General features: G+C 38.5%; 1 protein-coding gene across 15 annotated transcripts in view; it reads left to right on the forward strand.

The window, feature by feature from the left end:
* Nucleotides 1-27,285, forward strand: part of ptprk (protein tyrosine phosphatase receptor type K) — a 144,580-nt gene that overhangs the window by 85,061 nt on the left and 32,234 nt on the right. For all 15 annotated transcript variants that reach the window (XM_047388776.1, XM_047388780.1, XM_047388779.1 and 12 more), the window contains 9 exons: nucleotides 13,818-14,000; nucleotides 15,866-15,985; nucleotides 16,213-16,322; nucleotides 16,420-16,621; nucleotides 16,705-16,810; nucleotides 16,905-16,977; nucleotides 17,271-17,393; nucleotides 24,200-24,274; nucleotides 24,569-24,605. In XM_047388776.1, coding sequence (XP_047244732.1) covers nucleotides 13,818-14,000; nucleotides 15,866-15,985; nucleotides 16,213-16,322; nucleotides 16,420-16,621; nucleotides 16,705-16,810; nucleotides 16,905-16,977; nucleotides 17,271-17,393; nucleotides 24,200-24,274; nucleotides 24,569-24,605 — 1,029 coding nt within the window. The remainder of the gene's footprint in view (nucleotides 1-13,817; nucleotides 14,001-15,865; nucleotides 15,986-16,212; nucleotides 16,323-16,419; nucleotides 16,622-16,704; nucleotides 16,811-16,904; nucleotides 16,978-17,270; nucleotides 17,394-24,199; nucleotides 24,275-24,568; nucleotides 24,606-27,285) is intronic.

Here is a 27,285-nt window from a genome sequence, read left to right on the forward strand (position 1 = left end):
TGAAGAGTGAATAGGCAAGCAGAGTATGGGGAGAATAGAGAGAGGCTAAATTTAAGCAAAAAGGTGGGTATTCTGAAACTCAGATTGCATTTTTTATTCCTCTCACTTCTGACCTGTTTTTTTTTATCGTTTTACTTATGTTTACAGCTCCTCCTTCTATATATTCCTCCTTTCATATTCATTGGCTTTTCACCCTTCCTCTGTGCCTCCCTCTCCTCGTCTCCTTCGCTCTCTGTGGATCAATAGACAGAGGGCAGAAACAATGTCTGACATTTGTAGAAATAAACGACTGAAATAAAAGCACAGCTAGCCTGGAGGAGAGAGACGGCGCAGACAAAAAAAAAAGGATATGAAAGAGAGAGACACAAATAAAAGCAATGAGTTTGAATGAAAAACAGAAAAAGAGAGCAATGGAGATATGATGAAAAACAATAAGGCTGGGAAAGGAAGAGAAGAGAGACTCAGAGCGAGGAAGAGAGCAAGAGGCGAGGGAATGATGAAACTCGGGAATGAAAATGAAAGAAATGAAAACTCATAACCACATAGCCTGACTGATGTCTGTCAACCCCTCTCTCTGTGTGTGTGTGTGTGTGTGTGTGTGTGTGTGTGTGTGTGTGTGTGTGTGTGTGTGTGTGTGTGTGTGTGTGTGTGTGTGTGAGTAGGTGAATGAATTTGGATGGGAGTGTGTGCGTTTGTTCTTGATTATTGACAAAGAGGAAGTCATAGACTTGTTCAGGCGACTCATCTATTGAGCAGTTTCCTGAGGAAATTAATCGTCTTTCTACTCTTACAACTGGAACACGTCAACATCAAAGACACAGAGTTATTGTAATCCCCACAATGTGCTGACAATAGAATAAAGAAAAAAGTAAAGTCATGATTTAAATCAAGTCAGACATTATATTTTAGTTCTTGTGATAATCAGTTAGGAAAGACTTTTGATGATGTTTAGAGATAATTTTTTTTAGCTTAGTTTAATTATTACTATTGCACAATTTATTTATCATGGACCAAAATTCAAATTTTATGTTAAGTTAATTGCAAAAGGACTTACACACACTTACACATTTTATCACATTACAACAAACTTCAATGAATTCTACTTTAGGTGATAGACCAACACAAAGCAGTGCATAATTGTAAAGTGGAAGGAAAATGCTAAGTGGTTTTCACATTTTTTACGTTTAAAAACCTGAAACATTTAGTGAGCTGTTTTTTTCGGTCTGGTTTACTCAGATATCGATAAAAATCAAATCCAGGGAAACCAATTGCCTTCACAAATTCTCTAATTAGTAAATATAGTTCACCTGTTTGTATATTAATCTGACAATAATTGCAATTGTTTTGTTAAAGTCTCTGAAGTTTGTTAGACAAGAGTACTGAAGAAAAATAGCATCATGAAGACCAAGGAACACACCAGACATGTCACAGATAAAGTGCTGGAGTAGTTCAAAGCATAGTTATGCTGTAAAAGGATATCCCCACATCTCACAGAGCACTGTTCAGTCAGTCTTCTAAAAATGGAAAGACAATGATGCATCTTCAAACTTATCATGATATTCACTTAAACTGAGAGGCTTGGCAAAGGGAGCGTTATTCAGAGAAACAACAGAGAACCCCTTGGTAACATCGAGGGAGCCGCAGAAATCCACAGCACAGGGGTAGGCTCTGTTTACAGGACCACTTTTAGTGATATTTTCCCAATTATAACCTACAACTGAAAAATGCAAGGGAATCCTTTTTTTCTGAGATCATTAGCAAAAACATTAACAATGCTCGTGCATTATTTGCCACAGTCGACAGGTTAACAAACCCTCCTGTAACTGTAGCATCTGAACTCCACTCTACCAGGGCCTGCAATGAATTTGTTAAATTCTTTACTGAAAAAACCCAAAAGATCAGAGGGGCAGTCAGCACATCCACATCAACTCCAGTACCAATGTTGTCTCCAACTAGAACTGATTTTGACAAAATTTCCCAATTTCACCAAATAAACTGCAAAATCTTAGAAGAAATCGTACAGCAACTAAGCTCTTCTTCCTGCTGTCTTCCTGGATTGTAATTGTATCTACAGCGCTTTGAGTGTCTTGTTGCTGAAAAGCGCTATATAAATAAACTTACCTTACTTTACCTTACCTTTAGAGTGGCAAGAAGAAATTCATTGCTAAAAGGAAGCCCTAAGATGCCCTGTTTGCAGCATGCTACAAGTCATGCAGCCACATCCGCAGGTTGCCAAAGTAAACATGTGGAAGAAGACACTTGTCAGAGGAGATCAAAACAGGATTTTTTTACCTAAATACAGATACAAATCAGAAAACCAACATTGCATCTTAAACCAAAATGTAAACATTATGATAGCATTATCATTTTACCGTTATGCTTTATTTTAGCTAGACACAAGGAAGTTGGTGAGAATTGGTAGAAATAGGGATTTAACTAAATACAGGGAAATCATGGGAAAAAATGCTACAAAAGGCTACAAAAGAATTAATACTAGAGTGGACGTTTACCTTCCAGTAGGACATTAACCTTAAACATACAGCTAAAGCTACAATGTGATGGTTTAGATGAAAGCATATTCATGGGTCAAAACAGCCTAATCATAATTCAGACATAAATAGAGTTGAAAATCAGTGGCAAGACTGAACACATTTCAGAAGTGCAAAGCTGGTAGAGATACCACATAGTGTGCCTTGCGAAAGTATTCAGCCCCCTTGAACTGGTCAACCTTTTCCCACATTTCAGGCTTCAAACATAAAGATATAAAATTTTATTTTTTTCTGAAGAATCAACAAGTGGGACACAATTGTGAAGTGGAATGAAATTTATTGGATGAGTCAAAGTTTTTTAACAAATAAAAAACTAAAAAGTGGGGCGTGCAATATTATTCGGCCCCTTTACTTTCAGTGCAGCAAATTCACTCCAGAAGTTCAGTGAGGATCTCTGAATGATTCAATGTTGCCCCAAATGACTGATGATGATAAATAGAATCCACCTGTGCGTAATCAAGTCTCTATAAATGCACCTGCTCTGTGATAGTCTCAGGGTTCTGTTCAAAGCGCAGAGAGCATCATGAAGACCAAGGAACACACCAGGCAGGTCCGAGATACTGTTGTGGAGAAGTTTAAAGCCGGATTTGGATACAAAAAGATTTCCCAAGCTTTAAACATCCCAAGGAGCACTGTGCAAGCAATCATATTGAAATGGAAGGAGTATTAGACCACTGCAAATCTACCAAGACCCGGCCGTCCCTCTAAACGTTCATCTCGAACAAGGAGAAGACTGATCAAAGATGCAGCCAAGAGGCCCATGATCACTCTGGGTGAACTGCAGAGATCTACAGCTGAGTTGGGAGAGTCTGTCCATAGGACAACAATCAGTCGTACACTGCACAAATCTGGCCTTTATGGAAGAGTGGCAAGAAGAAAGCCATTTCTCAAAGATATCCAAAAAAAGTCTCGTTTAAAGTTTGCCACAAGCCACCTGGGAGACACACCAAACATGTGGAAGAAGGTGCTCTGGTCAGATGAAACCAAAATCAAACTGTTTGGCCACAATGCAAAACGATATGTTTGGCGTAAAAGCAACACAGCTCATCACCCTGAACACACCATCCCCACTGTCAAACATGGTGGTGGCAGCATCATGGTTTGGGCCTGCTTTTCATCAGCAGGGACAGGGAAGATGGTCAAAATTGATGGGAAGATGGATGGGGCCAAATACACGACCATTCTGGAAGAAAACTTGTTGGAGTCTGCAAGAGACCTGAGACTGGGATGGAGATTTATCTTCCAACAAGACAATGATCCAAAACATAAAGCCAAATCTACAATGGAATGGTTCACAAATAAACGTATCCAGGTGTTGGAATGGCCAAGTCAAAGTCCAGACCTGAATCCAATCGAGAATCTGTGGAAAGAGCTTAAAACTGCTGTTCACGAACGCTCTCCATCCAACCTCACTGAGCTCCAGCTGTTTTGCAAGAAGAATGAGCAAGAATTTCAGTTTCTCGATGTGCAAAACTGATAGAGACAAACACCAAGAGACTTGCAGCTGTAATTGCAGCAAAGGGTGGTGCTACAAAGTATTAACGCAAGGGGGCCGAATAATATTGAACGCCCCACTTTTCAGTTTTTTATTTGTTAAAAAAGTTTGACACATCCAATAAATTTCATTCCACTTCATGATTGTGTCCCACTTGTTGATTCTTCACAAAAAATTAGAATTTTATATCTTTATTTTGGAAGCCTTAAATGTGGCAAGAGGTTGACCAGTTTAAGGGGGCCGAGTACTTTCACAAGGCACTTTAAGTCTTACAACTTTAATGACATCAAAAGGTGGTTTTACAAAATTCAGGGGTCTGAATACATGTAGATGCCATACTTGTCAGATTATTTGCACAAGTTTATAAGACTATGCACCATTTAACTTTTCGCTCAACATATTTGCATTGGTCTATCACATTAAAATCCTACTTAAATAAAATGGGGAAAAAAAGTTTAAGGGGTATGAATACTTGTCGAAGGCACTGTATATAAATGACACATAATGCGCTTATGACGGCTAATGTGGCAAACATTCTCTTGGCATGGTGCAATAACTACCAGGACTCTCCGCAGGTGAATGAAGCTGGGGTGTTTTATCATTTATTCCTCAGTGTTTCTAGCCTTTAAGCTAAGCTAACCAGCTTCTGGATGCATCTTCTCATTTATATTCTACCAACTTTGCTGCATTCTCATTTAACTCTCAGCTAGGAAGCAAACAGCTATTAAAGTTTCTTATCATTAAATACACGTTTTTATCTGCATCACCCAGTTTAAAACTATATATCAATTTATTTGTGCATGAGAGGGTACATGAAATGTAAAGTATATACACAAACTATTCTCACTTGTTTATACCTTAAATTAGTATGCAATAAACATAGTTATCAGGTGGTAACAACACTAAGTAATTCTTATCACTGTGCTCTGCTGATTCAGTTTTTATTAAAGGGTTGTCTTTTATTATGTTAATCTTTTTAAGGCCATTCACACACATGCACATTTGTGCACGCCTAAAATTTTATTGAGTGCGTTTGTGTTAGTTATGAGACACACACACACAGGCCAGAAATGTTATTTAAATGGTAATGATTTCTTTGCTTTTCTGTTTGGTTAGGTTTGTCTGATCCCACCACCTGTAGTTTGCAGAATCTTTCATATATTGAAGACTTAGAAACACACTCGTACAGACAAACTTGTGCACCAATGTCAGGCAAAAAGGCTCAATATGCCACTGTATGAAAGACAGCTTAATTAAAACCTATAAAGTTAATAAAATCCTGGGGAGAACTCACACACTCTGCTGAGCAGGTGATATGATAAGAGATCCCTTCCTCTTTGCTTTTATGTCTACATCTATTTTCATCACATTTGTTTCTTAGTTTTCTATCTTTACCCCTTTCTCATGCTGTATCCTTCTCTCCACGCAGACTTTTCTCGATTTTTCTTCTTTGGGTGATGTATTGCTCTTGTCTGAAGGGTGAAAAATAATCAACTTGAAGTGAAGAGCAGTGAGTCTATGTGCAATGTGTGTGCTTGTCTCATTGGAGAAGATGATGAAGTAGTTTTTAATCCAAATTACTTTTTTTTCTCCTGAAAGCTCTTGCTCACGATCAGGTTCAACATACATATTCACAGATCCACAAGAAAACTAAAATCATAGGTCCACAAATGTACACAGAAAAAAAGCATGCTCTAAAATATGGCTTGAAGAAAGTGAGATTATTTAATGTTCCAACACTATTTCCAATAGTTATTTCTAAAACTGAGGAAGTTTTGTTTTTGCATACATATTTTAATTCTATTTCATGCAGAAGTTAGAAAACAGGTACATTTTTATCAGAAATGTCAGTTTATGAAAATGCAACTTTTGACCCATTATGATGCACTGTTATCTATCCAACATAAACCCATTTAACTCATACTTCTACAATAAACACAGAGCCACAAGACCACAGGGCTATTCGAACTTTTATCACATATAGCTGGCTTTGCAGCACTAAAGGGGCGTGCCATATAACTCAGTAGCATTCAATTGACAATATGCATAAAATGTGTGACAGGGATTTCACCTACCAAACAGAAAATCTAAACTTTTGCTCAGTGTTAAGCTTGCCAAATTTATGTTAGATTTTACAAATATAATGGTATGTTCTGTATTTTTGTTTGCTGGAATTATCAGTCCTTTTCCTAAACACTTGTATTCAAATAGTTTCTCCTATACTTAATGATATCTGGCTGAACTGTGTTAAAATCCACCTGATGGCTGTCCCAATGCATTCAGAGCTTAAACAATAAGCAAAGTTGTTTTGTGCATTCCTCAATATGTTATCAGCATCCAAATGTGCTGATCAACTTATTTGTTAGATTAGATAGTCACTATAATATGTAACTCTGTTTGTAGCCTCAGACCTCTTTGCTGCTGTCTGAGCTTTATATTTTTTCACACTTGTCCCCTGATCCCATCTTATGCTTACAGCTCATGGTTCTTAAAAACCTTTTTTACCTGCTGAGCTGGATCAGAAGCATAATATGTTTGGATCAACTTTCCCCGCCATTCCATCTTGACGCCTTTCAGCTGATCGTTGAGGCATAAAAAACATGTTTAATCTCAGATTGAAACTATGATCTAAAAGGAGTGATAACAAATGTCCACAGAATGTTCTATTGAACCTTTATCTATGACTAGCATAAAGTCATATTTTTGGAACAAAAAGGTAATATTTGAAAACATCCATCCATCTATCTATTCTCTATATCCGCTTCTTCTGTTCGGGGTCGCTGTGGAGCTGGTGCCTATCTCCAGCAGTCTACGGGTGAGAGGTGGGGTACACCCTGGACAGGTCGGCAGTCCATCGCAGGGCAACACACAGGACAAATAACCATGCACACACCCATTTACACCTAGGGGCAATTGAGAGAGACCAATTAACCTAATTAACCTTTTTGGAATGTGGGAGGAAGCTGGAGTAACGTTTGTACCCAGAGAGAACCCACGCATGCACGGGGAGAGTATGCAAACTCCATTCAGAAAGCCCCCTGGCCGGGAGTCGAATCGAGAACCTTTTTGCTGCAAGGCAACAGTACTACCAACTGCGTCAACTACAGCCCTATTTGAAAACAGTTAAGCTTAAACCAGGCACATCTGTGTCCTTTAAAAATGTAGAAGTTGTGGCAGTCTTTTTGCATGTTTCACATAATAGAAACTAAAGAATATTTTTCTAACAAACTGCTAGCTACTTCATGCCCAGTGACATGATTAAAATAGTTTTCTTAGATAACGTGATATGTGTAGACTCAAAACTGGTATCTCTTCACTGAGGTGTATTTTAAAGCTTTAGTGATTCATGGGTAACTGTTAAGTGATTTAACTATATAATTCAGCACTTTTCTAAACTCAAAATGAGTATGTTGGAGACCAACATTCATCCTGTTCAGAAGTATTCCAGCACTGTATTTATCTCACTTCATTGTTTAGCTGCATTCTTGAAAATACAAAGAAAAACATAAAGAAGAACTCAAATTTTTCAATCAGTTGAGAAACTCAATGTTCCATGCTTTAAAACATGATGCCAGAAATCTAATAGGAGTGTCCTTGTGGCAACTCAAATAACTTAGCAATAATAGTGGTAATTATTCAGTCAAAGTAAATACAATCAGTATATTGTCATTATACATTAGGCAAAATTCTCATATTAATGTCCCAAATTTACCTACTCATCAATAATAGTTAACGTTCAGAATGACAATAAACAAACAAAAAACATCCAACAAACATACAAAAAATCTAGATTTTGTAGATATTTAGGATAATTTCTTTTAGAGGTGGCCTTTGTTAATTTCTTTAAGAAATAACCTTTGCAGTGCAAAATTAAAAACAATAATTTATTTAGCTTCTAAGTGAAAACTAAAGACATCCAGCCTAGGACATCATGCAGAGGCAGAGACTGATTGAATGCAGTGAGTTCCATTTGTCTTCCTTATGACAGTGGAAGGATTACCAGGAACTAATTGGACAGATTAACTTGGATTTAGCAACATTTTCTCACAACCTTTTCTTCCTCAACCTCTTCTCTTGTTTCTGTTTTCTTTAATCTTCCATATTTTTTTCTTTAGTTTGACAGTGTAGCTGTTTATTTGTTGGCTTTCTGTCACTTCATGTTGAGGAAGCATGGTTGTGTTCCTGTTAGCGTAGTTTAATTTCATTTAGTTTAGTTTCCTTTGCTTTTGTTTTCCATGCTGTAATTCCAACCTCTGGATTCTGCTGATATGAAGCTTTCTGTCCTTGGTGTTATTGTTAGTGTTTATTGGTATTGTTGTTGTTTTCAAAGCTCCATCTGTGAAGAACAAAGCCTTTTAGTTTCAACATGAATCCAGCCATTTGTCAGTCTACAGGAGGAGAGGAAAGAGACAAGGCATACTCTGTGGTTTGCCTTTGGACTTGGTCCCATTTAACTTTGGCCACCTTCCAAACTAGTTATCGTCTCTCACCCATTCTACCTCTCTCCCCTTCTTTTCATCTTCCTTACTCTGCTTCTTTATCTGTCCCTCAGTCCATCCAGACAGTTCTTTCTTTCTTTCTTTCTTTCTTTCTTTCTTTCTTTCTTTCTTTCTTTCTTTCTTTCTTTCTTTCTTTCTTTCTTTCTTTCTTTCTTTCTTTCTTTCTTTCTTTCTTTCTTTCTTTCTTTCTTTCTTTCTTTCTTTCTTTCTTTCTTTCTTTCTTTCTTTCTTTCTTTCTTTCTTTCTTTCTTTCTTTCTTTCTTTCTTTCTTTCTTTCTTTCTTTCTTTCTTTCTTTCTTTCTTTCTTTCTTTCTTTCTTTCTTTCTTTCTTTCTTTCTTTCTTTCTTTCTTTCTTTCTTTCTTTCTTTCTTTCTTTCTTTCTTTCTTTCTTTCTTTCTTTCTTTCTTTCGCTGCTTTTACTAGCAGTAAATAGAGATAAGGCACATCACATTATGAATCAGGAATTTTCCTGCAATTGCTATTCATACATAATGTGCAGCCATTGTTGGTAATATAGAAAATGTCTTAAACATTGTAGTTATTTTTCTTGCTCTTGTTTTACCAAGCTGACTGGATGTTGGCAAGTGAACATCTTAAAGAGTTTTTACAATCAAACTGTTGTACCAAGAACAAAGCTTTCATTTTAATCTTTTGACTCGAAACACTTTTCCCCTCCCTGCTCACTTTAGTTGTCCAACTGAAGTTTATAACCTTTCTTTCTTTCTTTCTTTCGCTGCTTTTACTAGCAGTAAATAGAGATAAGGCACATCGCATTATGAATCAGGAAGGGAATGTGGTTTTGAAATGATGAGTGTGCCTTGCAAAAATATCATTACCTCTTGAACGTTTTCACCTTTCGACATACAGAAAGTAGTTTGTAGATTTAAAGTGAATGATTAAGAATACATGGTTTTCAAAATTGGTGAAAATATAAAATCTGAAAAGTGTGTCTTGCATTGTTATTCAGTCCCTTCTACTCCAATGCCTTTACATAAAATCCAGTGCAACCAAATGCCTTTGGAAGTCACCTCATTTCCAAATAGAGTTCACCTGTGTGTAATTTAATCTTATACACAGATGCTCTGTGAAGGCCTCTGAAGTTTGCTATATAATTTTAGTGAACAAACTGCATTATGAAGAGCAAGAAACACTCCAGGCAGATTAGGGTAAAGTTGTGGAGAGGTTCAGAGCTTGATTAGGTTGTAAAACAATATACTAAGCTTTAAGTATCTCACAGAGCTCTGTTCAATCCATCATTTTAACATAAAAAAGAACTGCACTACTGGAAATGCTCTAAGACATGACCATCCATCTGAACATACAAACACGGAGAGTATTAATCAGGCAACCAGACAAGAGGGCCATGGTAACACTGGAGGAACTGCAGAGATCCACATCTCAGGGAGGAATTTGTTGAAAGCAAAATTATTAATCACGGACTCTACAAATCTGGGTGCGATTTTCATTGTCCGCTTTACGTATTTTGGATGAAGCCAAGTTCTTTTACTCACTCATCTGTGCACCACCAAGTCATTGTACTATCAGCAAGTGTGAGCTCCCAAGCTAGTAACTTAGCAACCCACATTGAAGGACCCGGATATCTCCTTCTTTGTCATTTTGTTGGTGTACAATGATGTGGTGCATTACTGCCACCAGCTGGCTTGAAGTGTGGACCAGAATACCGCTGACTTACATACTGTCTGTCGCGCCTGTTCAAAAGTTAGTCATAGTTGAAGTAAAGCTATAAGAGGTCCTGTTTAATGTTTGCAACAAGGTATGCACATCAGCCTGAACACACTATCCCCACAATGAAACACAGTGGTGGCAGTATCATTCTGAGGGGTAAGCTTTTATTCAGCAGGAACAGAGAGGCTGCTTAGAGTTAATAGGAAGATAGATGAAGCTAAATACAAAGCAATCCTGGTAGAAAACCTGTTAGAGGCAGCAAATGTTTTGATACTAGGGCAGTGTCCATCTTTCAACAGATGACAACATCAAACAAACACTTTCATGTAAATAGTACCGTCAAAATGGAGACCAAAATCCAATTAAGAATCTGTGGCAAGATTTACGTATGTTGCTGTTTGTAGATGCTCTTCATTCAATCTTACTGAGCATTAGCTGTTTTGCAAAGAAGAATAGACAAAATGTGTGTCTCTCTTTGAGACATATACCCTACTAGATATGCAAAGTTGGTAGAAAAATACCCCACAAAGTCTTCATACTGTAATTACACTGTTTAAATGCTTCAGTATTGATTCTGGGGGCTGAATACAAATGCATGTCCCAGTTTTCAAAGTTTATATGTAAAAAATGTGAAAACCATTCATTCCTTTCCTTCTACTTTTCAGTTATGCTTTACTTGTACTGATCAATCACATAAAACCCCTTGGATCCCTATAATAAAATAAAATAAGTAGTTGCAATGTGACAAAATATGAAAAAGCACAAGGAGTGTGAAAACTTGTAAACTTTTTAGAAGGTCGCTTTGTGGGAAACCTTCCAGACATGAATTTACCACTTGAAACTTTGGCTTATGCAAGCCATGAAAGTGATTAATGCATTTGCCTTCCAGCTAATGAAAGTAATGGAGAGAACTTTCTTCTTTGTCTGACTTTGCATGTATTTGTGTGCATGTGTTTGTAACAGGCACCTGGTCATATATTTTGTTTTAATTGACAACTATCTCACTGTGGAGAAGTGTTGGCATCAAAAGACCTAAAAAATCTACGTTATTTATTACATTGCTGCGTGTGTGTGTGTGTGTGTTTGAACAGAGCTGTTTATGGGGAGGATCACAGGTATTGGTTTTAACAGACACAGACAGAAAAAAGAACCAAGACAAATGATTAAGAGACAGAAATAGAGTGAGGCAGGCAGAGAAAGCAGGAGTTTTCCCTCATGCTCTATTTAAATGTCAACTATCCAATAACTGGTTGAAGCCAAAATGAAATGCTATGACCCATTCTGCCATTAGCACCCAATATTGCACACACAGTACATGAATATTTGCTCAGCATTGAATTTCTAGCACAACCTTTCGTCTTTTTTAGTATTTTTCTGACTGTGTCATTTTATTGGCAAGATATTTATATTTAAATGGTGTAGCAACCCTGACATTATTGTAATATACCCTCGGTGTGTGTTTAGTTTCAGCCTTTGTGAGGTTTGTGCTTGCCCTTGACAATACATTCTTATAGGGAGTTTTAAGAGAGGTGAACACACACACACACACACACAAACATACATTTACAAACACCCAAACTACCTTGCCTCTGCCCAGATTTAATCTTGATTTTTGTCGCAACCTTAAGTGTGAGTGTGTATTCAGGTAATAACCGAGTGCAAGAGTGTGTACGGCCAGTTTCAGAGCCAGTTTGTGTGAGTGACAGGTAGATAATGGGTTGTCAAGAGGAAACAACCAGTCTGTGTCCTTGTGTTGTCTCCTCTGAAAGAAGAAGGCCAAGGAAAAAAAGGACGGGCCAAGACAAGGGGGAGTTTTAGAAAATACCTTTATTGTAAACTGTTTTTTTATTTAAAAGTTCTCGAAAAACTTTAAATCGTATCAGAGAATTAGAAGACAAAGTTAAAAGGAATAGGAATCTTCAATTACATTTGGTCAATTGCAACTTAATTGGTTTGTCATATTTGAAGAGTTTTAACTAACTTGTCAAATTTGTCAGTGATTGGGAATATTGTAGTCAGCAGACGGATCAGCCAAGGTGTCCAACTGACTTGCTTCAATTTTCCAAACAAAACAACGTTTTATGAGATCTGCATTTAAGCAAAAGTTTTTTTTTTTGTTTGTTTTCTTCAAAATTAGAAAGTTACAAAAAACTACAAAAAAGCTGATCTTTGGCGACTTATTTTAGACTTATTTTATATTTTTTCAATTTTAGATTTTAGTCATACTTGAAGGTCCTTGGGTACTTTAACATCATCAAAATCATGCATATTATGACTAATCATGCTTTTAATACTGTTTATGTCATGGATCAAACTCTGTTAACTCAAAGATTTTAACAAACTGTAAAAAATTATAAATAATGATAATAAATAATATTTGTGATTGTGCCTAGACCGGTAGAAGATTCTCATCACTACGATCCCTTTTTTGCCATTCTGCTTATTAAAATGTAATACTGGCACTATATCCATGCTGACTGTCGCATTGCAGCAACAGGTGAGAAAGGAGCAGCACTATGTTACTCACACTCTATAATGCTTTCATTCCAGTTTTTTTTTTACCTGTACGAATAATATGAGCGAAAAAGATTTTACATTCAGGAAATTACAACAGTGTGAGTATAGTTGTTTTCCTTGTGGATCCCTGTAAGCTCAGAAGATAATCCTTGCATTTCCTTTTGACATGCTCTTATGCAGAAGAATTCATCATGCTTTATGCTTGCTGATCAAGTGGTCACTGCTGTCTAAGAGGCAAAGGCTTTTCCGTAGAGTGTTATTCTGTCAAAGCTAATTACATGCTTCTTGACAGCATAAGATCTTTTCTACTTGGAGGAGTACTTCCCAAACTTAGACTCATATATCTTTGGCAGCCATTGGCATCTCCTAAAGATATTTGCCTTGTCTCTATACAGGCAAAGTAGTTGGCTAATCTCCTAAATTTAAATTGACCCTTGCTGTTGAATGTTAGGAAAAACAAGCTGATAGTCAACCATGTAAATTAATTGCTTGGCCTGAAGTGCACTCATGAGTGGCAAGTCAACAAGCAAGAAATGGTTGGAGTTTGAGTTTCTGCTCTTTTCTCTAAGTGTGTGTGTGGGTGTGTTATGACTGGGGGAGTATTGATCCAGTTAAATGAGCCAGTTAAGGTAATTAAAGCCTTGGCCAGTGAAGAAGGAAAGTACATTATATTGACAATAGCAGTCTGAATCCACATAAAGGATGGAAATCAAAGATTTGGCTCATAGAAGATATTGCATTTGAGAAACGGTTGAATGGCAGCACAGAGTAATGAGTGTTAAATTCCGTCTGTATCATCTTGGGGAAATGTTGGCTCTGCATTCCTTGTAGTGTTTGGCAATAAAAAGAACATGCTTATATCCCTTATTGCACAGTAACTCAAAACCTCATAAGTAAGTTAAAATGTAATTGTTCATATGAAAAAATAAATTACAAAGATGTTTCTTTAGACATCACACACACACAGTTATAATTTCTCTTGTTCTTGTGATGCAACTGCATTTTTTAAGACAATCACAATTTTCTTTCATCTTTTTGGTTCACCTTTTTTCTCTCCTCTCTTTTGTGTAGAGCCCATGCGTACACCCAAGAGGCTAAAGATTGCTGAGACCAGGTCTCGTTTGATTGCAGTGGACTGGGAGTCCCTGGGTTACAACATCACTCGCTGTCATACCTTTAATGTCACCATTTGCTACCATTACATGACTGCCAACAACCGCAGCAAAGCTGACTGCTTGGATATGGATCCTAAAGGTAACAATTGTATAACAATCAGATCATGATATAGTGAGAGATTGTGTTGCTGTATCAGGATTCTGTGTTTTCGGGATTATGAAATAAACTAGAGAAGACATTTTAATGACATCTTTGGATTAGAAAATATCTCTTAGTGTTAATTGCTGAAAAGTATGTTCACAAACCTGTCATTGGATAGGTTTCCCAATCACAAGGGGTAGGTTATTCAGACTATCATTAAGGCCTAGTCCATATTAAAAAAAAAGTCAGATTATCTGATGAGTTTACACCTCCCATCCATATCCAAGAGGCATAGTGAGAAAACCTTCTGTTTTTTTATGTTTTCCAAAGTATTGTAAAGTATATATTCAGAGATTATTAGAAATTGTGACAAAGAAGTAATGTATGCATGTCCACTCTCACTTTTTGTGTTAGAAACTCCACATCAACAACTGAATAGTATGTATTGATTTTATCTAGAGATCAGAAATTTGGTGTGTAATTTCTGATCAAAGCTCTGTCAACCTCTGACCTGCCCATTACAAAATTTTAGCCAGGGTGCCCGAACCCAGTATTTAGAGCTACTATCTTCAACAACACACCTAAATTAAATTAATGGTTCATTATCAGGTCTCTGCATATCTGAATTAAATGCTGATGAGGTAGCCACTTGATTCAGGTGTGTTGGGAAGGTAATGTATTTACAAGTTGCCAGATGATAGCTCTCGAGGACAGGAATTGGTCACCCCTGCTGTAAAATAAGTAGAACCTTACTGTGACATTTTCATAAGAGTGCCACAATCTAGTATGTCCCATGAACAATATAATATGAATCTTTAACAGGGTAAATCAGAACAACTTTGCTTTAATAGATAAGCTTTCAGCTTGTCTCCTGATGTCTAATCTGAGCAGCTGACTTTGTTCCTTTAAAATACATTTTTCTTTCAAGGTATTTCTTACAACTGTTCTTCCTTCCCCAATTTAACTTTTAATCACCTCACTTGTACAGAACATAGGTAACTGACTATTCTTCCATCAGTAACAACTTCCACACTGAACATTATTGTTGTCAGTGTGGCCTGTTAGCGCTTATGCATGATCAGAAGAAGGTGAAGTCAAGTTTATTAACAGATAATTCTGATCTCCAGCTAATTTCTTGTTGCTTCTTTAAGTCTTTTACATCTGTTTCACTGTTTCCATTAAACTTTACAGTTATTTAGTGAGTGCAAATAGTACACAGTCTCAAAGAGAACATTAGTTTTGCACAAATTTAAATTTAAAGTCTTGCACATCTTTAATCATACTTCTTGTGACGTAGTTAATATCATCATTGCCATCTATTGGGGCAGTGCTATTGATTGGAATCCCAGAGACCATGGAGAATAGATATTTTTTCAGTTTATAAAAAAAAAAATATCTACCTATTCACCTATTATAGTAGCCAATATAAATTTTTTGCCTTGAAATCTATTGATGCTTATGTTGATTAATCTGACAGGAGTGTGATATCTAATTATTTTCATGATTTATTTCTCTATGAGTTTATTTCCATGCACAAATGCCCGCCAACTCTTCTATTCCTGAGATTTACAATAAGGCATTGCTGCTTTTTTCCTATTCATGGTACTAAGTCTGTGTTTAAAAGTTGTGTACATTTGTGATTTATTTTGAGGCATCTGCAACACAAACATTCTTGTGATCTTTGCTATTCCCCATAGTCAAGACTTAAAATACCTGCTGCAAACACGTATTTGCTTCTGACACAGATAAAACACTGCATTTTAATCTGTACCTTTAGGCTTTGAAAGTGACAATTATATGGGCTAGAAATAGGTTGTTGTTTGACAATATAATTATTAGTTTTCTTTGTTTTTCCTTCTCAGCGCCACGTCACCTGGTGGGAAACCTGCCTCCTTACACTAATGTCAGTCTGAAGATGATCCTGACCAATCCAGAGGGGAGGAAGGAAAGTGATGAAACCATAATTCAGACCGATGAAGATGGTAAAAGCCACATTTTATTATTGTAATTTACTTTTTATAAATGTGGTTGTTTATATTTTAATGTCAGGCTGTTTTACAAAAATAAATACATAACATTTTATGATGCTTATCTGTATGTCTTCTTGTGCATGTTTTAGTTTGGTCCCAGTTTTCTCATTTGCAGAGCAGAATTGTACTGCTGGTTTTATTAGTATTTACAGATTGTGTCTCTCTGTTTGTGTCAACAGTTCCAGGTCCTGTTCCTAATCAGTCACTTAGAGCCACTCCATCTGAAGAGACAATAAGCCTTTACTGGAAGGAACCAGCTGAGCCCAATGGAGTTATAACACAGTATGAGGTAGTGTAATTTGTGGAAGCAGTTGATAGAGCTAAATTAGTAACACACATTGCCACATACATATTGAAAGGTGGTTTATGTGTCTGAATCTCTTCAGATCAGCTACATTGGTGTGCGCTCGTTTGACCCTTCAGTACCTCTGCAGCGGCCAGGACTCACAGTGTCGTTACCTTCGAATGCCACACATTACACATTTGCCCAACTCCACCCAGGTGTTACATATCAGCTGTCTATACGAGCATCAACGTCTAAAGGCTTTGGTTCTGCAGCAACACTTAATGTGACCACAAATATCTCAGGTAGAAGATAGAGTTCAAACAACACAAATATCCTTAACACCATAATTGCTGCATGATACTACTACTACTATTTCTCTCTTAAGCCCCGACAATAGACGAGTATGATGTATCTGAGGCATTTCTTAATGAAACTGCAACAACCATCACTGTCCTGCTAAAACCTGCACAAGCTAAGGGTGCACCTATAAGGTATTATTTTCACACACGGCATATTTCTTGCTTCTGGCAGATGAGTATTGAAGAAAATTCAAATTATTTAATTATTTTCTTTCTTTGTCTACAGCGCATACCAGATTGTGGTGGAGGAGGTGAATCCTCAGCGATCACGTCGCCAGGCTTCCTCTGATTGCTATGAGGTGACTGATATACAGCTCTGCATAGATTTAACAAGCCAAATATGCATTTACTTGGGTGCTAGTGTACATTATATGGAATTTAATACAGAAAATGAAATCTTATCCTCAGACATCTAATTGAAGCTATTAAAGAAGATCAATTTGCACAATTTATTATATAAAGCGCAGCTGTTTTGTACAAATGTATTTTCATTGCATAAACAAATGATATATTATGTACTATAACTATAAAAGCTGTCCTGTATATGATTTATCAATCTAAGTTATTGACAAATCATCCTTAATATACCCAGGTTCCAGTTTCCTACCACAGCGCATCAAGTGGTGGTTCTCCATATTACTACGCTGCCCAGCTATCCCCCAGCAACCTGCCCGAGCCTCTCCCCTTCACTGTGGGAGACAACAAGACATACCAGGCAAGTGTGCTTAAATAAATAAAAAAGTGATTGTCAATTTTTCAATAATGATGTTATTTAAAAACTTGAGATTAAAGAAAGTTGATAGAAAGCTTAAGCTGTACCATTGGTTAGCAAAACAGTCATGACAACTACATAATTATAGAAATTAGGTTGAAGCATGGTTTTTGCACTAGAATTAATTGTATTGTAAGTGGTATTTTTTGAATGTGCTTGCTGTGTTCAGCTAAATGCATCAGAGACAATTTTTGTAGCCAAAGTTATTTTACATTAGAAATGTATCTTACCAGTCAGTAAATGCACATGCAAACTGGAATATTGACAGCCAGTTGTAGTTCTTTGGTAATTTATGTCAACCAAGGCAGAAGGTAAGCTAACTAAGGAAGCAGTTCAGCCTTTTTACCTTGAGACCAGGAACTGATGTTGAGCCTGGTGCTGTGATGAGTGGAGCAGGGGTTTTAACAATGGGAGTAAAGCAAGTTCTGATTATAGTGAGCAAAGCTAAGCTAGAAGAGTGTTTTTTAGGTTGGCAGAATAAAGAAGGTCCCTTGTAGGGAGATAAGTGTTGGAAAGTGCAGGATGCAGGGATGGTGGATAAAAATTGTCAAAAATCACTGGTCACACAGCTGGCCTTAACCACCAGCTTCTTACTACTGAGTTTAGTGAAAGATCTGAGAGGCTGCCTTTAATGTGTATAGATGCTGATTGTGCAACTGATTGCAGTTGACAGGGTTCTGCTCTGACATACCTGTACTGACTTTAAACATCCAGGAACACAAGGATGAGGGGTTGGGGCAGGGGAAAGGCAACAGGCCATATTTTTGACAACATGACCCAACACTGGATTTGGTCTTTTTGTTTTTATTTTGCAAAACCAAATCAATAAAATATAAATGTTTTTCAACTGAATACATTAGGGCTTCCTATATTTGAATTGTAAACTCATACTATCAGTTTGTAAATAAACATTTTGAAAATAGACAGGAATGTATGCTTCGAGAAATTTGAATAAAACCCATTAAGCAACACTTTTATAACATGATGCCACAGTCCCTTCAAGGCACATACTTTAACATTCCTTCAATAACATTGACATTAAAGGTATAACTGTCATTATGTTCGAAAATAGCTCGGACCCACATACAGAGAACACTCAGGAGGAGGAAGTAAAATAAAGGTTGTTTATTGAAGATATAGTCAGGAGCGGAACGGACGAAATATCTCACTGTAAGGAGAGAAGTGAAGAGAATGGATGAGTATGGGTAACGGAGGGAAAAACGAAACTAAGAGCAAATAGTTAATTGGTTACAGAGATTGGCTTACTGAGTTATGATGGTCAGGTCGCCAGGGGGAATGAAATTCAGAATCCAGGTCTAAAGCAGGTATATCCGTAGAGAGTTCACTTGGTGCTGTTCTGTGGAGCTTAGGTTACCATGAACAAGTTCGATGTGCTGTGGCTTACGTTGAAGGGTGGACAGGGTACGCTTGTGGCTTGGCTCAGGAGACGAAGAGGACAGGAAGCTGCCAGCTTGATGCGAATCCAAACGAAGGTAGATCACAGGATAGGAATCCTCAGAACGAAGACAGGCTTGATCCTCCAGAGTAACTTTCAGAAACATAGTCCAGAAAACTCAGTGACATAGATCCAAAGCTTAGGCTTTCAAAATCTGCAGAGGAGCAAAAAACAAAGTTAAACGAGGTCGAAGAACAAAGCATAGACTTAGAGTGTGGCTCGAGTTTGTACCATTGTGGCAAAACACTCTCACATTGAAGTGCTGGCAGCCTCCTGCTTAAGTACTCCTGGCAATCAGTGGAATAAGTCACACCTGTCACCCAGCACACCTGAGAGCTCCAGCACCACCTGAGAATGAGCACATGTAGCAACCACAAAAACAAACCCAGATCCTGACATCATCCCCGCCCCCCTCAACGGTTGCCTCCTGGCAGCCCAGAAGACGTAGAAGGTAGGGAGGCACGGTAATAATCGATAAGGGGAGAGTCACAAATGACGAGTCACTTGAGACCACTGGCTTTATCTGGGAAACATGGAATGTGGGATGGATAGGAAGACTTGCAGGAAGGCTAAGACGAACAGCAGACGGACTAATTACCGTCTCAAACTTATAGGGTCCAATGAAACGAGGCGAAAGCTTCGTAGACATGGATTTAAGGGGCACATCAAGTCGATACTACGGTGCAGGTCTGCGTTTGCAGTCAGCAAAACGCTTGTTTTGAACTGCAGTGTGATTGAGGCTGTGGACAGTTGAGTTCCAAATGGTCTTACAGCCGTGGGCATGTTGGTGGACGGATGACACAGTGATTTCTCTTTCATGAGCAGCAAACAAGGGTGGCTGATAGCCCAGTGAGGCCTCAAAAGGCGAATGTTCAGTGGCAGAGGAGATGTGAGAATTTAAAGCATACTCTACTTAAGGTAGATATGCGCACCAGTCAGAAGGGTTAGTGGACATGAGACATCGTAGGGTTGATTCTAGCTGCTGATTTAATCCTTCGGTCTGACCATTAAACTGTGGGTGGTAACCTGAAGGTAATGAAATCTTGGCTCCGAGAGCTAAACAAAACTGTTTCCAAACCTGCGAAATGAACTGTGGACCTCGGTCAGACAAAATGTCCTGTGGAATTCCATGGAGACGAAAGACGTGTTTGAGGAGTTTGGCGGTTTGAAGGGCTGAAGGAAGTTTTCTGAGAGGGATGAGATGGCAGGCTTTAGAAAAACGGTCTACAATAGTGAGAATTGTTGTCATACCAGAAGAGAGGGGAAGACCAGTAACAAAATCCAAAGCTATGCGAGACCAGGGACGACTTGGGATGCTTAGAGGTTGGAGAAGACCTGCAGGGGGCTGGTTACAAGACTTATTCCTAGCACAAGTAGCACAAGACTGAACAAATTCCTTCACATCTTTATGTAATGTTGGCCACCAAAACGTCCTTTGAACCAATGCGATAGTTCTAGTAACACCTGCATGAGCCGAAAACCTTGCTGTGTACAGCCAGTTAATTAATCAAGCTCGTACTGTAGATGGGACGTAGATACGGTTAGGTGGTCCATTGCCAGGATCAGGCTCCTGTTGTTGAGCCTTTAACACAGTGTCCTTAATCTCCCATCTAAGTGCCCCGACCGTCCAACCGGGCAGTATGATGGGTGCAGGTTCCCTCACCGAATCGTCTGTGGCGAATTCCCTGGAGAGGGCATCAGGCTTAGTATTCTTAGGTCCGGGCCTGAAAGAAATACATGAGCCGAAACGAGAGAAAAATAAGGACCAGCGAGACTGACGTGGGTTTAGCCTTTTGGCTGACTGTAGGTAGGCCAAATTCTTGTGATCAGTCCAGACTATGATGGGATGTTTGGCCCCCTCAAGCCAGTGTTGCCACTCCTCAAGGGCCAACTTTATCACCAGGAGTTCTGTCACCCACGTTGTAGTTCCTCTCTGTATTGCTGAACCTGCGAGAAAAGAAAGCACAAGGATGAAGTCTTCCATCTTCAGAGTTTTGCGACAGCATTGCTCTGACCCCAACGTCTGATGCGTCGACTTCCAGGATGAATTGTCTTGCAGAATTCGGATGGACCAAGATGGAGCACGAGAGAACTTCTCCTTGAGGGTACGAAAAGCCACTTCGGCTTCGGATGACCAGGAAAAGGAGATCTTAGAGGTGCAGCAATTAGACTATAGTCCTTGATGAAACGTCTGTAAAAATTGGCGAATCCCCAAAAAAACGCTGCAAAGATTTGCGTGAGTCCAGCACCAGCCATTCTAGTACAGCTCTTATTTTCTTTGGATCAGAACGTACCTGTCCACCCTCAAGGATGTAGCCCAGGAATTTGACTGATGAAACTCACACTTCTCGGCTTTTACGAACAGGCGGTTCTCCAGGAGACGTTGAAGAACTTGGCGAATGTGTTTGCGATGCTCCTGCATATTCTTAGAGTGAATCAGAATATCATCTAAATATACGAAGTTGAAAATGTTCAAAAAATCCCTGAGAACGTCGTTGACCAAAGCTTGAAAAACCGCAGGAGCATTACACAGTCCAAAAGGCATGACCAAATACTCTAAATGACCCAATGGCGTTTTAAAAGCCGTCTTCCACTCATCCCCCTGGCGGATCCTGACCAAGTGGTAAGCGTTATGAAGATCTAATTTAGAAAAAAATGTGGCACCATAAACCGGTTCAAAAGCAGAAGTGATGAGGGGGAAGTGGGTACTTATTCTTAATGGTGATCTGATATAAACCCCTATAGTCTATACAGGGACACAATGAACCATCCTTCTTCCCTACAAAAAAAGAAACCCGCCCCTAGTGGTGATGAGGAAGGATGAATAATACCTGCTGATAAGGAATCATTGATATAGTCTTCCATAGATTTCTGCTCAGGACGTGAAATGTTGTAGAGTCTGCTAGAGGGCAAAGGTCAGCCGGGGAGATGGTTAATTGCACAATCATAGGATCTGTGAGGAGGTAATGATAGTGCCTTATTCTTGCTAAACACTCCCTTCAGGTAATGGTATTCTTGAGGTACATGAGTCAAATCGATTCCTTCGTCCTCACTGCTAGCCTGTGGGGGTAGATTTGGTGTGAACGCTGATCTTAGACAAGATGAATGGCAGTTAGCGGACCAGGACTCTATATGACACCTTGACCAGTCTAGATGTGGATTATGTTGTTGTAACCAGTGGAATCCTAAAACCAGAGAACCTTGAGATACTGGAAATACAAAAAATTATGTATTTTCCCTATGATTGCCAGATAACAGTAGTTCCACTGGCTTGGTTCGTTGTGTTATCTGTTGTAGTCTCTTTCCGTCTAAAGCTAAAACTGAACATGGTGATTCAAGGGACTCCACTTCTATTCCTGCCTGGTTTACCAAATCCAGATCTATGAGATTCTGTTCGCAGCCGGAGTCTATAAGTTAAGATTCCGTCAATGTACCCTGACCCACTAAAAGAGTCGCAGGCAAGCTGAATCTAGGGGCTTTACTATTCTCAGCTTGGTCCACCAACCCCCCCTTCAAAGCCTGTCTTTTAACAGCCCAGGGCAGGCAGGACAGGCTGCTACGAAATGATCTGCAGAACCACAGTAAAAACACTGCCTAGAAACTCTTCGTCTTTGTCTTTCTTCAAAAGATAAGCGGGTTCCTCCTAACAGCGTGGGCTCGGGTTCGGTAGCTGATTGTTGTGATGAGGCTTTGACAACGGATGGAGAATTACTCCTCAACTGTGGGTGAAAATATGACCTTTCTGCTCGGGCTCTTCTTCTCATTGTTATCTATCCTAGTTGCTAATGAAATAACCTCATCTAAAGTAGGAGGCTCCTCTACCATGGTTAATTCATCCTTTAGAGGATCGTCTAAGGCGTGCAAAAAAGGTAGTCTTTAGAGCCTCATTATTCCAACCAGATGTAGCTGCCAATGTACGGAATTCAATAGAAAACTCAGTAATAGGTCTGTGACATTGTTTTAAGGCCCTTAAACGTCAGCCAGCACTGGATTTGTCTAATACACGTGAAGTCTTTCTAAATTCTTTAACGAAGTAATCAAAAGTACAACCAAACTCCCTGCAATCAGGGAAATGGGCTTCAGCCCACTGCAAAGCTTTGCCGGTCAGTAATCCAATTATATATATGATATCTTTACATTATCATGAGGAAAAGAGTGGGGGGACCGGTTAAACACCAAACAACACTGAGGCAAAAAACCCCACAATTTCCTACCTCACCAGAGAATTTCTCCGGACTACGGGATGTGATGTCACGAAAATGGGGTGACTGAAAGGATTCCGGAAATGCAGAAGTGCCATCTGGAGGAGTGGTGGATGAAGTACCTAGCGTTTGTTGGAACATGGTGGCGATCTGTTCTATCTGTAGGTTGGTTTGACGTTGCTGTTCTGTAAGGGAACGAAGAGAGGAATCATGAAACTGGATCTGGTTAGCCTGTTCAGAGAGTCCTCCTGAGTGCTTCTGCTGGGTCTTGTTGGCGAAAGTGTTCTGTCATTATGTTCGAATATAGCTCGGATCCACATACAGAGGAGGAGGAAGTAAAATAAAGGTTGTTTATTGAAGATATAGTCAAACAAAACTAAGAGCAGATAGTTATTTGGTTACAGAGATCGGCTTACTGAGTTATGATAGTCAGGTCGCCAGGGGGAATGAGATTCAGGATCCAGGTCTTAAGCAGGTATATCCTTAGAGAGTTCACTTGGTGCTGTTCTGTGGAGCTTAGGTTACCGTAAACAAGTTCGATGTGTGGTGGCTTACGTTGGAGGGTGGACAGGGTACGCTTGTGGCTTGGCTCAGGAGACGAAGAGGACAGGAAGCTGCCAGCTTGATGCGAATCCAAACGAAGGTAGATCACAGGATAGGAATCCTCAAAACGAAGTCAGGCTTGATCCTCCAGAGTAACTTTCAGAAACGTAGTCCAGAAAACTCAGTGAAAATAGATCCAAAGCTTAGGCTTTCAAAATCTGCAGAGGAGCAAAAAACAAAGTTAAACGAGGTCGAAGAACAAAGCATAGACTTAGAGTGTGGCTCGAGTTTGTACCATTGTGGCAAAACACTCTCACATTGAAGTGCTGGCAGCCTCCTGCTTAAGTACTCCTGGCAATCAGTGGAATAAGTCACACCTGTCACCCAGCACACCTGAGAGCTCCAGCACCACCTGAGAATGAGCACATGTAGCAACCACAAAAACACAAACCCAGATTCTGACAATAACATTCACAATGTTCTTTCTGGTATTTGCTAAAGAAAGGTGACTGAAACAAAGATAAATTGATTTGTTTTCTGCTATACAGGGATTCTGGAATCCTCCACTGGCTCCAAGGAAGAACTACAACATCTACCTTCAAGCAGTTAGCAGCACAGAGAGGGTAAATAAAAATGTGTTAACACTGATGCACAATACTGAATCAGTGAGCTTCTGCTCCACACCTGTTAGCTGCTATAATTAAATATATTTAGTTGCAGAGACAAAGAGATGATCTTATAAGCTTTAGCCTACTTTAGAAGTTCTATGTAAGCAATGACTTGAAATCATAGCATGGAACTTTCAATATGAATACAGTTCATGCAATATTAGTCAATATTGAATTGTCTTTTTTACCAGTCTTTTGTATGGGACTTATATAAATATTCTCCTTATGTATCTTTTTATTTTTTTGCAGGAAACTAAGACACAGTGCCTGAGACTGGCAGCTAAACGTAAGAGCACACTGTCACTGTTCAGATATCTTGTGGAAACAAATACCCTAAACAGCTTATAGTTCTCAAAATCTGTGAAAAGGTTTGAGATATTTTAGAGGCATTTTGAGCTCACATATAGGAATGTATGTTGTTGCAGCGGTTAAAGTTTTATATTAACCAGTTTCTTTTGTTTTTTTGCACTCAACAATATTATATTGGTATGGTATACTATGAATAAAAATCAAATGAACCCTCGTTTGTATGAGGATGTCTTGAGTGGGGATAGTTATTTCTGTGATAGGCATATTAGAGATGATAATATATTATTAGTGCATTTCAAAGTGAGAAAAAACATCTATGTTATGTTTGCTTGTCTACAATTTTAACATTTGTATGTGCATGTTCTCCAAATAGCAGATTTCAATAGTAGCCATATGTTGATAGATTATCAGTTAGGTTTAAAATGGTATAGAGATTATCCAGGAGCAAGATAACACAAATGCATGTGCTGTTTTGGAAAAAAAAAACTAAATGTTTTTAATGGATCTGATGGATTAACATTTAGCTGTTTGGAGTCAGAACAAGGATAAACATAAAAGCTGTATTATGTTATAAATGAAACAGACAAGCAGTGGACAGTGACTTCTTTTTTATTTTATTGAGTTGGTATTTTCTAAGGTAGCATCATAATTAACATTACTAATTTCATACACAGCTTATGTTAAATACTAGACCCACTCAAAAATTTATTAGATATTTCCAGCCTATCGCTGGTTTATCTTATTTTCAAGATGTTGATATCTCCTAAATCTGCTTCTGATTAAGGTATGTAAAAAGTTTTTTTTTTTTTTATTGATCATACATCAGCACAGAGCATTGATGCTTTAAAAGTGATTACGTGTTTTTGGGGCATAATTATATTATAATTATATTATACAGCTAATATCTAGAAAGTGAATCACAACTATGACCTATCGTACCCTCATTAGCCATCTTGCTGCTGTTATTCTGCACTCAGTTGCTTTGACCTTGCAGTTCAATGGGCTCATAAAGCTACACAATCAGATGACATCATTTTGAGCTGAGTAAGCCGTTGCAATGATCCATTACTGCTAATTAAGTTGATGACAGCCTTGCTAACCATCTATAAGGACCAATTCAGTAAATGATGTGCTATTCGAATGAGTTAAAATGGAGAAAAAATTGCAGTAACCACAACATTTTGTTTAAAAAATTGCTATTTTTTTAGAGATCATAGAAGTCCAGCATGTGTGAGACCAAGATGTTTGCTTGTAAACATATAAGGAATTAGATCCATGGCTAGATCAAAGGTGTGGTTATGTGTCTGATGCCTGTAAGGTGTCATATTTCCCCATCCGTATATAAGACGAATGGGGGACTTTCCTGGGTCATCATATTTCAAGTAATGCTTGTGCGTGTAGTTGACCGGAACAGGTGGTCACTTATACCAAAACCTGCTGAAACAAACTGGCATTTTGTCCTTCTAGCCTGAGGAGGTATGAGTAAAACTAGAAGGCTTTGGAGAGGATTTTTTAATTGTAGATAATAATAGAGATGAACAAACTAATGGGGAAAGAGGTTGGACGAATGTCCCTTCCTTTCTCTCTGTATGTATTTGTGCACTGGAGCATGCACTCAGGAGGGAGGATTAAGTGATGGTGGTCCTATTAGGTCATCTGGGGTATTGTGTATTGTCATTGCTGCCTCAGGGATTTGTGTGTGTGTATGTGTGTGTGTGTATTAGTGTACTGACCTGGATCATTTTTACAGACATTAAGAGTCGACATTATGAGGTCAGGCTGTGAAGCCTTTCAAGATATGGATGCTGTCTTGTTTGATTTCTGTTGTGTTGTCTCCTACTGGCTTGTCAAAAGTTGTGGAAAGAAACATGTTGTCTTGTCATTTACCATAGTATTACAAAAAGAAAACTAGGTAGATTCAAATGTTTGTCTGTATAATTCATTTTAAAGTTAAAAAATCTTTAGAGGAAAACAATTTTTTATTCAAATTGGACATTCTAATTTGATATTGTTGTTTATTTATGCAATTTAGGATTTTTATGAGCAGAAAATAAGAAACAATTTTTTTAGCACAAATAATATTAAAGAAAACCCGCAACAGTTTATTGTAAAAACGATCTGCAATAAGCTATAATCAGCAGAGAAATCAGAAAGTCAGTCTTTTACAAATATCTGCTTGTTTTTGCAATGAAAAAATAAATTCTTCCTGAAATGTGTTATTTTATAAAAGCTATGAAATGTAGCTGAAATGTTACCAATAATTAATTACATCATATTAAGAACTCTAGGATTCACAAAACTAATACCGCAACTTACACTCACCGGCCACTTTATTAGGCACACCCTGCCAGTACTGGGTTGGACCCCCTTTTGCCTTCAGAACTGCCTTAATCCTTCGTGGCATAGATTCAACAAGGTACTGGAAACATTCCTCAGAGAGTTTGGTCCATATTGACATGATAGCATCACACAGATGCTGCAGATTTGTCGGCTACACGTCCATGATGCGAATCTCCCGTTCCACCACATCCCAAAGGTGCTCTATTGGATTGAGATCTGGTGACTGTGGAGGCCATTTGAGTACAGTGAACTCATTGTCATGTTCAAGAAACCAGTCTGAGATGATTCATGCTTTGACATGGCGTGTTATCCTGCTG

Source organism: Girardinichthys multiradiatus, chromosome 15, assembly GCF_021462225.1.
Source record: "Girardinichthys multiradiatus isolate DD_20200921_A chromosome 15, DD_fGirMul_XY1, whole genome shotgun sequence".
Classification (NCBI taxonomy): Eukaryota; Metazoa; Chordata; class Actinopteri; order Cyprinodontiformes; family Goodeidae; genus Girardinichthys; species Girardinichthys multiradiatus.